This window comes from Aspergillus viridinutans (genome assembly GCF_018404265.1).
Source record: "Aspergillus viridinutans IFM 47045 DNA, scaffold_9, whole genome shotgun sequence".
Taxonomy (NCBI): domain Eukaryota; kingdom Fungi; phylum Ascomycota; class Eurotiomycetes; order Eurotiales; family Aspergillaceae; genus Aspergillus; species Aspergillus viridinutans.
Genome location: NW_025091225.1, coordinates 1643229 through 1656803, shown reverse-complemented (window position 1 = coordinate 1656803; position 13575 = coordinate 1643229). Strand labels below are relative to the sequence as shown.

The 13575-nt window shown below is 47.5% G+C and overlaps 6 protein-coding genes across 6 annotated transcripts; 5 read left to right on the top strand and 1 right to left on the bottom strand.

The window, feature by feature from the left end:
- Positions 1-908: 908 nt before the first annotated feature.
- On the bottom strand, positions 909-2395 carry Aspvir_010170 (amidohydrolase family protein; the record flags this gene model as incomplete). The annotated part of the gene is made up of 3 exons (XM_043273303.1): positions 909-1680; positions 1737-1954; positions 2024-2395. The coding sequence occupies 3 exons, from the start codon at positions 2393-2395 to the stop codon at positions 909-911; spliced, it is 1362 nt and encodes a 453-aa protein (XP_043129238.1).
- Positions 2396-3376: 981 nt separating this feature from the next.
- Aspvir_010169 (cytochrome P450) lies at positions 3377-4783 on the top strand (the record flags this gene model as incomplete). Its single annotated transcript, XM_043273302.1, has 3 exons — positions 3377-3793; positions 3845-4455; positions 4504-4783. The coding sequence occupies 3 exons, from the start codon at positions 3377-3379 to the stop codon at positions 4781-4783; spliced, it is 1308 nt and encodes a 435-aa protein (XP_043129237.1).
- A 670-nt stretch (positions 4784-5453) lies between these two features.
- Positions 5454-6308, top strand: Aspvir_010168 (GTP cyclohydrolase I; the record flags this gene model as incomplete). The annotated part of the gene is made up of 2 exons (XM_043273301.1): positions 5454-5936; positions 5997-6308. 2 exons carry the CDS (start codon positions 5454-5456, stop codon positions 6306-6308), a joined length of 795 nt encoding a protein of 264 aa, XP_043129236.1.
- An 879-nt stretch (positions 6309-7187) lies between these two features.
- Positions 7188-8179, top strand: Aspvir_010167 (dihydroneopterin aldolase family protein; the record flags this gene model as incomplete). The annotated part of the gene is made up of 2 exons (XM_043273300.1): positions 7188-7943; positions 7979-8179. The coding sequence occupies 2 exons, from the start codon at positions 7188-7190 to the stop codon at positions 8177-8179; spliced, it is 957 nt and encodes a 318-aa protein (XP_043129235.1).
- A 1046-nt stretch (positions 8180-9225) lies between these two features.
- On the top strand, positions 9226-10588 carry Aspvir_010166 (TauD/TfdA dioxygenase family protein; the record flags this gene model as incomplete). Its single annotated transcript, XM_043273299.1, has 5 exons — positions 9226-9288; positions 9339-9381; positions 9432-9601; positions 9655-10176; positions 10238-10588. 5 exons carry the CDS (start codon positions 9226-9228, stop codon positions 10586-10588), a joined length of 1149 nt encoding a protein of 382 aa, XP_043129234.1.
- Positions 10589-11462: 874 nt separating this feature from the next.
- Positions 11463-12616, top strand: Aspvir_010165 (TauD/TfdA family dioxygenase; the record flags this gene model as incomplete). Its single annotated transcript, XM_043273298.1, has 2 exons — positions 11463-11721; positions 11784-12616. 2 exons carry the CDS (start codon positions 11463-11465, stop codon positions 12614-12616), a joined length of 1092 nt encoding a protein of 363 aa, XP_043129233.1.
- Positions 12617-13575: the final 959 nt, after the last annotated feature.

The window sequence follows — 13575 nt, the reverse complement described above, 5'->3', positions numbered from 1 at the left end:
TTAGATATATAAGTGTCTATCTTTTATTGCTATCTTTATTATTAGAAAGGAAAATTATAAGTATTTAAGATAAAATAATCTCTCTTTATTTTTTTCCCTAAGAAAGAGTTTCCTAGAGAGAAATTTTATACATTCTTATATCTCTAATTTTTGGTTAAAACTCTTGAAAAGCTTTTAATTATAAGATATTTCCTCTTGATATTTTAATATTACTATTAAAAATATAGCTGTCCCTAGTGAATACCTAAGATATTAGACTTAGGGAGTATGTACCTTTTATATGGTGATGCTATATAAAAGGTACATGGTGGATTCGGTGATAATGGTGGATTCAGTGAGGCACACCCACACCGGGAACCGGTGTGGGTGTGCTTGACACGGATACATGCCTGTCTCCGGAGCAGATCTCCGCTGCATACGGTGTAGCATGGGTTCTATGACCTAAACTAGCCGTGCCAGCCCCAAGGAATGGTCGGCGCAATGAAACCGTGTCAGCGGGCAATTATAAGTATTTCTAATGACGAACACAATCTTTTTATGCTTTGCAATATTTTTTATGCTGCTACCATGTCCATCCCATTCTTTTGCCTAGTTGGAAGGTTTCCGAGTATCCTTGGCCAGCGGGGCCAAGGCAAGGATGCAACCCTCATTGACTTCAGAACATGAGAATGACATAAACAGTTAGAGACGGAGGGGTCTTTATTCGAGCTAAAGTAAGAGGAGGAAAAGGACATTCCCTGAGGGAACTGAAACAAAATATGCAGATGGTGCTCTAGACTGCTCTCACTTTTCTGTTTTGTTCTTCATTTCCTTTTCTGTCACTACAAAGAATATGTTATACACTGAGACACAATTGTTGGCGGATGCCCAGACTTCATCTGAGGCACTAATTTAAACAATATATCTGTCTACCTCGTTGGCCAATGACTCTTAACTTTGTCCTGTAATCCAGTCCTCTGCAATAACCCACATATTGCTTGGTTTGCAGCCTTGATGATTTCCTCTTCGTCCATAGTCAGTAGCTTCCCGCCCTCCACCACTATACGACCATCAACTACTACAACATGTACATCTCGCCCCGTCGCCGCATATACAACGTTGCTGACGGGGTTCACACATGGCTGTAATGCCGTCTTCTGTACATTGAGAGCCACGAAGTCTGCTCTTTTTCCGATCTCTAGACTGCCAATGAGATGATGTAACCCCAACGCTTTGGCCCCATTGATTGTGGCCATCTCCAGTACTGTTTCTGCAGGGATCCTAGCAGCTTCACCCGGTGTGTTATGCACCATAGCAGTCCATTTCATTTCCTGGAACATGTCGGACGTATTATTGCAGGGATTCCCATCGGTGCCAAGACTGACATTGAGCCCTGCCGCCAATAAATCGGGGACTGGGCAAATTCCCGAAGCAAGTTTGGAGTTTGACGTCGGGCAGTGAGAGATGTGAGCCCCAGACGACGAAAGCAACGGCACGTCAGAAGTCTTATTGATATAAACCGCGTGAGCAAAGACAGTTGACGGGGACAACAGGCCGACTGCCTGAGCGTACGATCCAGCGGTGTGGCCTATAGAGGAGAAATAATGGGCATCGCCTTTACATTCGGCAAGATGCATAGTCACTGGGATGCCGTATGAATGTGCAGCGGTGCTCAGCTTTTGCATCTGGGTTTCAACGACGCTGTGTCCCGTTACTATGTGGGCAGCCTTGGCCAGTCTGGTGATGTCTCAACGAACAAATCTGGATTGCCCGCCGCAAACCATACTCGGATGCGGTCATTTGCCATCCCGTTCCATTTATGCCATAACTTCAAGCTTTCTGGAAGCATTCCATCACCAGGAGGGATCTGTCCGGCAGGCGGTCGACCTTCCACCGAAACGCGGCCTAGGCAGGCTCGAATCCCACTGTCCTGCACAGTCTGACATAGTCCATCGAATTCATGGGAGCGAAAGAACTAGTAGTTTAGATTGCGTCAGTCCGGAATGACACCATGGCTGGGAATTCGAGCTTGGAGGTGACTTACTAGACATTCCAAGAAACAAGTAGTCCCAGACTTCAGCATCTCCGCGACGGCCAATTTCACAGATGCCTGAGCCTCTCCGTTGGTCATGCTTTTCTGGAGTGGTTGGATTCGTTCTGAGAGCCATGTCCCCTTATGTAGACCATCAGCTGTGCCCCGTAGTATTGCCTGGACGGTATGGACGTGCGTGGAAACCAGTCCTGGAACCACAATGCAACCATTAAGACTATACTGTCTTTCAAGAGGGTACCGTGCAAGTAGACAATCGGTTTTACCAATATCCGCAATGGTGTCCTTATCGACATAGATAGCGCCGTCTTCAATAATGTGTCGAGCTGCATCAACCGTGATGATAGTTGCGTGAGTATACAACATTTTGTCCTGGGAGGCGCAAGACTAGGAACAAGGCGTGAAGCACGGATGCGAAGGTCCCGAGCTACTGATGAAAGATTGGCAGCTTAGGCTAGTAGGTCTGTTGGAGTAAAGCGAAGCAAAATGGGGAACATCAAGTCATCAAATGCGAAGATGTACCATTGAAGTGATGAAGGATTCCAGTAATCGCGAGCCTGGAAACCGACATAGAAATCAGCAGTTCGAGTCCCACCAGCCAACCTGGATTTATGGAACCCATTGATCTTCCGTCGTTGGGGCAAACTGATAAATGAATCTGCCACCTTAGCATGGCACCGTCGAGTACGTTTGCGGCAGTCTATGTGCTATCCGGACACCACATCTTTAGTGCTTAACCAAAGGCGGTACATATTTGGATTTTTAGCAGCTAGATAGTATTATATATGAGAAGTTCTCAGTATTTCGTCTATATAATATTCATACTGTGGGTTCTATCCCACGTATGCAAGGCGTTGCATTGCATTCCTTCCCACCATCAGATCTTAGGACCCAACCCCAGCCCCTGGCGTGCGACAAAGACCTCGATAGTGAAGATGGAAGCCTTTTAGGATTGCATCAGAGCTATTTAGTGTATCGGTTTTGAACAATTAGACACCATGGATGAACGGAACTTGCCCTTATCTTGGGCCATGCTGCCTTTCTTACTCCTCGCAATCAGTATTACAAATGAAAGTCACCCATGAACCTGCCTTGGTGCTTCCTCGAAGTGACTGTTATACTCTGTGTATCTCACTAACACAAAGCAGGTAATTATTCAGCGATGGAATGGGCCTTTATCTTGTTTGCCAGGGCCATGGATCTCCAGAATTACAGATATTATTCTGACGTATCACTGGCTTACCGGAAACCGAGCCAAATATGTACATTCACTTCATGAAAAATACGGTTAGCTAGCAGTCCGGACTTCCCAGCCAGCTATGATTTGGAAAACGAAACAACTAGAGAATGCGACTGACTGTTTTATTCGGATCTTCAGGCCCAGTCGTTCGCGTTGGCCCCAACGAGGTTGATATCAGCGACCATACCGCCGCGAAGGAGATTCATAGGGTCGGAAGCAACTTCATGAAATCAGAGTTCTATCGCCACTTAACTCGATATGACATCCAGAATTTGTTCAACTCGAGTGATCCTAAATTCCACGGCGAGCGACGAAGACTGCTCTCGTCACCCCTGTCCGCCTCGTCCTTGAGACGGATGGAGCCCTTGATCGAAACACGTGTCCGCCTCGCTATTCGCAGGATTCAGGAAGAAATGGAAGCAAGGGGTACGGTTGACGTGTATAAGTGGTGGATCTTTATGGCCACTGATGTTATTGGGCAATTGTGTTTTGGAGATTCCTTTCATATGTTGGAACATGGAAAGGTAAGTGGTTAGTCGACTTACTGTAGAGCACTGGTTGTTAACCTATAGCAGAAGAACCAGTATTCTATGGACCTCGAATCAGTGTCCGCCATGGAAGCAGTTAGGGTTGCCTTCCCACGCATGGTCAGCCTAGCCAGCGTGTTCCCGTTACCAATCTTCCGGAATTCTGCTGAAGCCGGACATCGCATGGAGCAATATGCGAATCAGTCAGTCCAGCGTTATAAGAAGTTGATCGCCACTGACCCAAACCCGAAGCCAATACTCTTTGCGCGATTATTTGGAGGCGGAAATGAAGGCCTTCCTGAAGCCGAGATCGTCAACGAGGCCATTAGCTTTATCATTGCTGGGAGCGATACCACGGCAACTACCATGACCTACCTTGTGTGGGAGGTCTGTCGGAACCCTCATATCAAAAGAACTTTGTTAACAGAGCTGTCTGGTGTCCAAGAGCATTATCATCATGATGATCTCAGGCTATTGCCATATCTGAACCAGGTCATCACGGAGACCTTGCGTCTTTATACAGGTGTTCCGTCTGGGCTGCCTCGTGTCTCACAACATGGAGCTACGCTCTGTGGATATTGGATTCCAGCTGGCGTGACTGTCACCACACAGGCGTATAGTGTTCACAGGAATCCTAGCATTTTCACTAATCCAGAGAGGTAAGCGATACCATTGCATAGTTGATATACTTTACTGTGCTAGCCTAGTATCGGAGAGGCTAATGATAGCAGATTCGATCCATCCCGCTGGGAGAACCCTACTAAGGAGATGAAAGATGCATTCATGCCTTTTGGTGGCGGCTCTCGCTCCTGTATCGGTATGCATCTGGCGCAAGCTGAGCTCCGGCTTGCAACTGCTGAGTTCTTCCGCGCGTTTCCTAAGGCAAGTGTTCCAACCTTGGAAGGCATGGACGCGGAGGATATGGACCAGGTAGCTTATTTCCTAATGTCGCCGAAAAATAAGCGCTGTTTGCTACAGGCGTGGTAGACACTGTGGATCGGTATATTCTAGCAATATTCAAACATTACAGATAATGAATCCAATGTGTTAGTAATTAGGCGTCCAGTGTCATTAAGCAGTTGAACGGTAATTACTTTGCGAGAATGCAGAGTAAGTTATTCCTAGAGACTGTTTGGCTAAACTGCTGCAAGATATTGAAGACCTCACAAAAGAAAATGGGAGGCAGTGGAACGCCGAGCCGGGGACATATTCACTTATCCCCACAGTTCACTTTGCAATGATAGTGCATTCTCTAGGGACCCAGGATTAGTTTCATCTCAGCGGGTCCTGCCTCTATTGGAAGACAGAAATAGCCTATAACATGACAAATAAGAGGTGGTGACAAAGTTACAGCGCCCTAACCCAGCTGAAGGACGCAACCGGAGAAATGCCCACTATGCTAGTTAACCATGTAGCAGTCTTCGAACCGACCAGACAAAGACCGCACTCTATACAAAGTGTCCACGTCAATGACCTTGGTCAGAGTCGTATACGGAGCTGCTCTCTCGGGGACTACCCTCTTTCTAAATGCATACGTCGGACTGAATATAAGAGACACTACTATCCAACTCCACGTACGGTCTTGCGTATATCGAGACCAGGGACCGAAGCATTGAACTAATCTGTCCGAGGATCACACCCTTGTACGAAATTAGAAATGGCGATTTCAGAGTCAGAAGTCATTGTTGGTTCTCACCAGGAGCCCATGACAGCTCTATCCCTCGAGAAGCCAGCCTTGGCGGAAACAGCCATCGCTATGGACGCCGATGGCGACGTGGCAGGCATTAACAGTCCTGACGATAGAGGTAAGGAAGGGTCCTTTCACTCGGCGTTCCGAAAGGTTAACATGGGAAAAGGAACCGTCCTCGCCGCCAAGATCGTGGACCGGGAGAAACAGCTGGCCGCCAATATACGAAACATCCTCAGAAACGTTGGAGAAGATCCAAACAGAGAGGGTCTTCTCAGAACCCCCGAACGGTACGCTAGAGCCATGCTCTTTTTTACCAAAGGCTACGACGAATGTGCATGGCATATCGCCAAGGACGCCATCTTTAATGTAGACCACAGTGAGATGGTTCTGGTCCGCGATATCGAGGTATTTAGCATGTGCGAGCACCATCTGATCCCCTTCATGGGGAAGGTAGGCAATCCTTTGAACTGAAAACAGTTTGCTTGAGCGACAAGTAACCATGTGCGACAGGTCCATATTGCGTACATGCCCAGCGGTCGTGTATTGGGTTTGTCGAAGCTGGCTCGAATTGCAGAGGTTTACGCGCGCAGACTGCAGGTCCAAGAACGTCTGACGCAGCAGATTGCCCAGGCAGTCGATGATATTCTGAAGCCCCAAGGGGTTGTCGTTGTAATGGAATCTGCCCATATGTGCATGGTTATGCGAGGCATACAAAAAACCAGCTCCATGACTACGACTGCCTGCAGGACCGGTATTTTCAAGAAGAACAAAGATGTTGAGGAACAATTTCAGTTCCTTCTCAAACTGAGACAAAGTCCATAGGGGGATGGATTTTATTGTTTGTGTGTGGTACAAACTGTCCATGTTGAGAAATCCTATATTATTACCCTCGGTGGCTAGCGAGATGGGGCAGTATGAAGCCAACATAGGTCAGGGATACATTTTCGTCAGTAGACTCTAATTTAAGTTTTATTTCCCCCATAATTCTCGACCTTATCCTTCTAGATTATGTAGTGCAGTTGCAGCAAATCCCTGGCTTCGAGTCGCCCGTGATCGTCTACTGTAAGAGCAGCTGCCATTGGGAACCTGGAACGCATCTGCCACGAAAGCCTCAGATCATTGGCTGTTGCACATTCTCTGACATGTACATAATTGAAGTATTACAAATATACGCATGCGGTCTTGGATTATCAGTGGGGCATTTGTTGCTACAGAATGGCGTAACTGCAACATGACCTCCTTGCATAAAGTCCGACATAGGTTATGGAGTGATTGACAAATTGAAATCAAAAGCAGTAACGCGATTGATTATTACAAAGCTTTCCTTGAAGATTTCACAATGACTTCCGAAGACGCTGTTTTGTGGATCACAATCATATGTGCTGAGCTATCTCAGTGACGTTACACCCTAGGCTACCCTTTGCTTTCATGAAGGATACGATGCGCAGGATTAAGGGTCAGCCCGGATTAAGAGTGTGGTCTCTAAGATAGAGTAGTCGCATGGGACATCGGAATGGCACCTGGCGTTGCTTTTGTTGAAGAAACTGGCGCCGAACTCCCTTTCTGTGTGTTGTGACTCCCTAAGTATGGCCTGTTCCGCCGCGCCCTATATCCAAGCTACAGAATGGCGCTGTGATTTGTCTCTGATCTCACCGATTCTTTCTCTGCCTCTCCTCCGCACATCTTAGCAAACGTGGCATCATGGGCGAATGCAGAACCATTATCCAGATCCCACCAGCACCAGAGCTGGTGGACCACATTTGTCTTCGCAGTGTTGAGCTCCCTTTGCCTTCTGGCCCGGACGCATGGCACCGGTTGGGGCGGAGGCAACCATGTGCCATGTCGCTCAAGCTATCCTGGTCCTCCGTATCTGCCTCAGCCCAAGAGGACGAGGTCGCCTTGTCTCTGGATTACGGAAAGCTCTATCAACGCATCGAGGAGCTCGTCCAGGAATGGCCGAATTTACGGGAAGGGCTAGAAAATCAGATCCCAGTCGTCAACCTTCATGGGCAACCCGTGCACGGGTCGCTGCACATTGAACGAGGACAAGATATCTCCCTTCTTGCTGGGAAAATTGCTAGCCTGGCTCTGGCATATCTGCATGAACGCAGTCTGGTCATAAATGACATACGGCCGGGGGCTGTGCAGCAAAACTTTGGGCAGTGTGAAGTCCGCCTATATCTTCCAAAGGCTCTCCTACGCGCGGAGGGTGGCCTTCTGCACCACAGTCTCCATGCGCTGGGATACAATCATGCGGATGCTGTCGCAGCGGTCGTGATAGAAGAGGGTTTCCGGATCCAAAATATTCGCTGCCATTGCATTATAGGTGTCAACGCGCACGAAAGACTCGAGAAGCAGGCTGTTGTGGTATCCCTAGAAATCAAGGGCCGAGGAAATGATCATTGGAGAGAGAAGTTTCTGAACATATATCAAGAGATGACTAGGGTTGTTGCTGAGGTATGATGATATCGGCTCATACTCTGTTGAAATAGAAACTAACAGGAACACTATTCAAGGAGGTGGACAAGACCACGTTCAAATCAGTGGAGGCTCTAGTTGTCTTTATTGCTCGTCTTGTCACGGTGGATTTCGGCAATGAACTGGTGACAGTGCGCGCAGAGAAACCCAACGCGTTAGCATTCGCGGAGGGGACTGGAGTGGAAATTACTCGCTCGCGAGAGTTCTTTGGTTGAGGTATGGTTATTTACAGGAACTGTCTTTCGGCAAAAATAGATAAAGGGAACAATGAACAGTTAACACCTAGCTTTCGCTACTCCTACTTTTGGCAGCTAATTGGGAAAATTTCTGGAAAAGACCATCACGAAGAGGCTGGAATACCACTTTCGGGCACCCTTGACTCGCTCCACTATTGGAAAAGTGAACAATATTGTGGTAAGGACACGCTAGAGTGGTGTAGAGGCGCAGGCCAGTCTGAGGTAGCCTAAATTGCAGGCTACATATAATCAGCCTTGTAGACCGCCGTTCATGTTCGTATACGTGGCGTAGAACCGCAATATTGAGGGAGTAAATCAACCCGAAAAGCTGAGACTTACTAGGAAACTCCACAAGACGACTCTCAAATGTACCAGCTTCATGCAACTTTTACCAAGAGAGGAATACCTTGACCAGTGACACCGGCACTGCCCGCAGTGTCTGACGGATGCAGTAAGACATCCGTGTCGTAGCATCATACTAAGTCTATTTTCCAACATGCTTCCAGTGGCTGCGTGAGCGCAGTATATGTCAAAGTACCACGCTCTTCTTCCTTGCACTCTCGGTCCACAAGTGACAGACCCAAAAAGTCTGCATTCGTGAGTACAGCTAGGACACTTTCCTTTTACCGGACCTGGCAATGCCACCATTGTTCTGTGGCATGACCCGTCCTTCTGCTCGCTGCGGGTAGCATCTGTCGACCTTATAGTTTACATTTGGGAGCACTATACGACAGGGCTTTTTCAACTGTATGAGCCTGTACAAGATTTCCCTCATTTCTCTCTAGTTACGGTGAAGATTCGGGCTCCATTTTGGGTTTGGGTCCGATTCCCCGGCCGGGAGCTTGTTACATTGCACCTGTACATTGCTCCACCTACCTTAGTCTCTTGGATATGTACGTATATTACCCGCTGTCGACCGTAAGAAACATTTGCCAGGTCTCATTTTTTGGCCATCGAATAAGTCAGTCACCTTCTAGAACAGCAATAAGATACGGATCTCCTAACAGTGTGATTCCACCTCCATAATGGGATCGCTTACATCCTGGACCGTGAATCCCCTTGAGAGGAAGTCGAAGGAGAAATGGAACGTGAGTGATCCGAGTAGACAATTTGTCTAATCACACTAATGCCAATCAAGTTTGGAGCCACTGTAACTGGCGTTGACCTGAACAACATCCCTTGTGAGTCTTACGGCCTTCATTCGAGTCAAATCTAATATAATGAAAACCAGCCGATGATATCAAAATCCTCAGGGATGAGGTGTGGCGTCACAAAGTGGTTATCATAAAGGACCAGCACAAACTTGACCCCAAGAAACAATGGGATTTGATCAGAAGCCTCGATCCGGAAACCACTGACGAGGGAAAAGGCTCAAATGACCATCGCAATGGGTTGCTCACTGTAAGTAATCTCTGCCTAATGCGTGTCGTACAGAATTGATAGATATAATATAGCGAGCAAGATGTATCCCTGGAGCCGGAAATGTTCGTGTCTTTGGCAAGGGATATCTGGGCGAGGATCATCACGGCTACAAGAACCTGACACTTGACCGATTCCTCAACCATCAGTGGCATATCTCGCCGCCATCGAAGGAAGCCTTTGAGAGTGGACTCACTCGGTTCCAGCGGTGGCACTTCGATGCGCCACTGTACGGGGATGAGCCGACGTGGTTTACATGTCTTCATATTGTCAAACAGCCTAGAGGACCGGATCTTACAGTTGAATGGGCTGATGGGTCTGGTCTTACCATGAAGATACCGCCTGGACGGACTGCTTTCTTCAGCTCGGTGCAGCTATATGACATGCTAAGTTTGGAAGAGAAGAACCTGGTCGATCATAGCTGGGTGGAGTATGCACCTCATCCATTCAAGTGGATTCAACATTGCAAGAGCCAAAATACCGGTCTTGGTATTGTGGGTGGTGGTCATCTTCCCGAGGAGGAGCTTGAAAACTACGATCCCACTGCAGTAAAGAGGGTACGGTTTACACCATCTCGATGTTTATTCTGATTCTCGGTGTCGCTGACTGGGAACACAGTACCCCATGGTATGGGTCAATAGTCTTACTGGGGAAAGAGCCTTCCAGGTTCACGGCATCTGTGTCCGGAAGCTCTACCTGCGCAACTCACTGGATGAGCAACCTCGTATCGTTGAGGATATCACGGAAATCCAAGACTTTGTTCTAGGCATCCAAAATCGGATTCTCAAGCCTGAATATATCTTGCCTGCGCCGGCCGAGGAAGGAGACCTGGTTATTTGGGATAATTATAGCCTCTTCCACACTGCTATCGATTATCCTGAGAGGTACGGGCCCAAAGCCTTCCATAAAGCGGATTCCGGGGGCAGCGCTGGTCCAAAGGGTCCTGTACAGATCCCCATGTCTGAGTAGCCTGGCTACTGTTGTAGACAGTTTTTAGCTGGAATCAGTCAGGGATATGCGTTAACATATCAGCTTTGGTTGTTCCTATAATACCCAGTTCTCATCAAGGCACCAGAAGGGATAGCTCTACTCTATATTAATTATCAACTCTCCAGCTATGTCAAGCAATTCCCTGAATTTTACATTTGTCTAGGACATGGAAGAATAACCCTGGACGTAAATAAATGGTAAACCCGCAATCCAGAACGGAAAGCATATCAATCCCTGTCTGAGCATTCCTATGTCGTGGTCGCTCTCTTGGTGACAGCTTTGGAACCCATTATGCGCTGCGCTAGCCAGTGGAATGCTCACATCGCCCGTTCTGTTGCGGTGCTACTACCTGAAGGTCGTACTTTCAACACAACCCTCCCTGCCCTTACAGCAACATGAGCTTAGGTTTAGTAATTCTAGCTCGACTATCTGCGGAAAATGCTACGGCTCCGCCGTTAGAGCTTCAGGTGGAAAGAAATTTGTCAGAACCAACTCTATCTCAATCCGACATGGGATTGCATATGCAGACGAATGCGGCAGACGCACTCTTACAAGCAATTTCCCCGTTTTCTATTTGCGTCTCGCAACGTTGCAGGGCCACTGATAGCTTGGAGGCCTTCGATTGGGAAGAACAGCCACTCGCTTGAGTGTAATGACGTTCTTTCGGCTGCAATGTAACGTTATCTAGTACCGATGGCAGTAACCAACTGTATGTTATCCAGCCTGGCCTGAATGCCACTACATGGGATAGTCCTTTCCTGGATATTTAAATGACTTCTACTGTGCCCTGGTTGGGGTAGATTCAATCAACCGACACTTTCAGTCAGCTTATATCACTTCCTCTTATCTCATAATGGTTGTGATTGCCCCGGGCTACACTTCGGTGCCTTACTATCCGGCACATGACACATGGGCCGCTAAGTATCACCGTAAGAAGGATGATAATGCAGCGCTCCCTCATGGATTTCCTCGCCAGTTGAGCGGAAAGCTGGTCTGGGATGGGGAGGACCTCTCACTTGCGGAGCATACGAGTGATGATGGCACCGAGTGTGTGTTAAAGCTCAACGATTCGCAGCTAGCAGAGATTGATGCTGCCCTGAGACATTTCCAAGGTAAAGCCATCGATCTATACTCTGCCCAAATTCCCAGTAGCTAAAGACGGCGGACTTGATAGGACTGGGAAAGCCTATGGATCAGCTTAATCCAGAAACATTTCCTCTCCCATCCGTACATCACGTTCTTCGTGCTGTTTCAGACAATCTTCACAAAGGCTATGGCTTTACAATGATTCGCGGCATACCAGTCGACAACTACAACGCCGAGGAAAATATGATTATCTACGTTGGGGTATCCTCTCATATTGCTCCTGTGCGCGGAAGACAGAATTCCTATTTTAACCAGACCTCAGAAGATGTGATGGTCACCCACATAACAAATTATCTCCAGTCTAAGGACGATGACAGAATTCTGCCAGCTGGGCATACAGACAGGGAGATAACCTTCCACAGTGACATTGGTGATATCGTCTCCCTGTATGCTCTGGACGAGCCAGTCACTGGAGGCGAGAGTCTCCTGGCTAGCACCTGGAGATTGTACAACGAAATAGCCAAAACTCGGCCAGACTTGGTCCGGGTACTGGCGGACAACTGGCCTATGCCAATGTATGTTTACGTGCCTGCCGGAACCCTGGAAGAGACTTACTTACTCCTTTTCAGTGGAACGGACTACTCGGTTCAGCGGCCCTTGCTGTACTATCTGCCGCCCAATGGTCATGACCAGGAGAGGATTACCGTTCAGTACTCGCGACGACCATTTTCCGAGATCAGACCGAAATCGTGGCCAATCACTCTCACTGAGGAGCAGGTCGAGGCGCTAGATACGATTCAATTCCTTTGCGAGAAACTAGCGGTCTCTATACATATCAGGAAAGGGGACATACAGTTCATTAATAACATGAGCGTTCTCCATGGTCGAATGGGTTATGAAGATGGCCCAAAGCAGCGGTGAGCACGCAGCTTCATCCAAATACGCATATTTGTTGTTGGTAGTTCCACTGACGATTGACTAGTCGCCATCTTATTCGGCTATGGCTGCGCGACCCAGAGAATGCCTGGGCGACTCCGAGCCAGTTGCAAAGTCGCTGGGACAAATTATACCATTCCAAACACTCAAACGGACCTCAAGCCTACCCGTTGGAGCCCCCGCTGCATTAGGCTGCGCGGTCCAGAGGGAAGTCTGACCGGTGTTAGATTTTCAAAAGGCCACTATGCAAATTCTCTTTTGGTCGTACCTGGCAGTGAGATAGTGGCTCGTGGCTTATATCAGAGTACCGTTTTTACCATTCCCTGTCTGCCACTGTAATCATGTCATCTGTTGCGAAATGTCCCCAGTGGCATGAAATGCATCTTAACTAAAAAGGTGTAGACAACCGTTCCACTGTAGTAGAAATAGTAGTGTAGTAATGGTGATATCTTAATCATTATACACAGACCATATGTTCTAGTTCTTAAAGCATTATGTGAATAGAACTGTTCACAAAATACTTATAATAAGGTACAGGTATAATGCCTGTAGTCCAGACTCTGGACTACGATCCATACCTTCAGCCAGTGATAACATGCAGATTAGTACGGCCTGCATTCTGTATATACGGCCATGAGATACTTATCAATGGACGGGTTTAAAAGTCGAATGATGACATTGATGATTGTATCTCACAATTTTGCCCTGGTTCCCTTCTGGATGTATGCATACCCACTTATAAATTTTACAAGTCTCAAAATGGAACTGTATCGAGAGGGTACGCACGACGATTCAAACACAAACATCTATTTCCGAGTCCATAATCGCGTCAATGATTTATATAAAACTCTCGAAAATACTTTTGACTATCAGATAATGATATCAGGCGAAAGTGGAGAAAGGCTCCAACATGCTCCATGAAAAGATCTTGAGGACTGGGATTC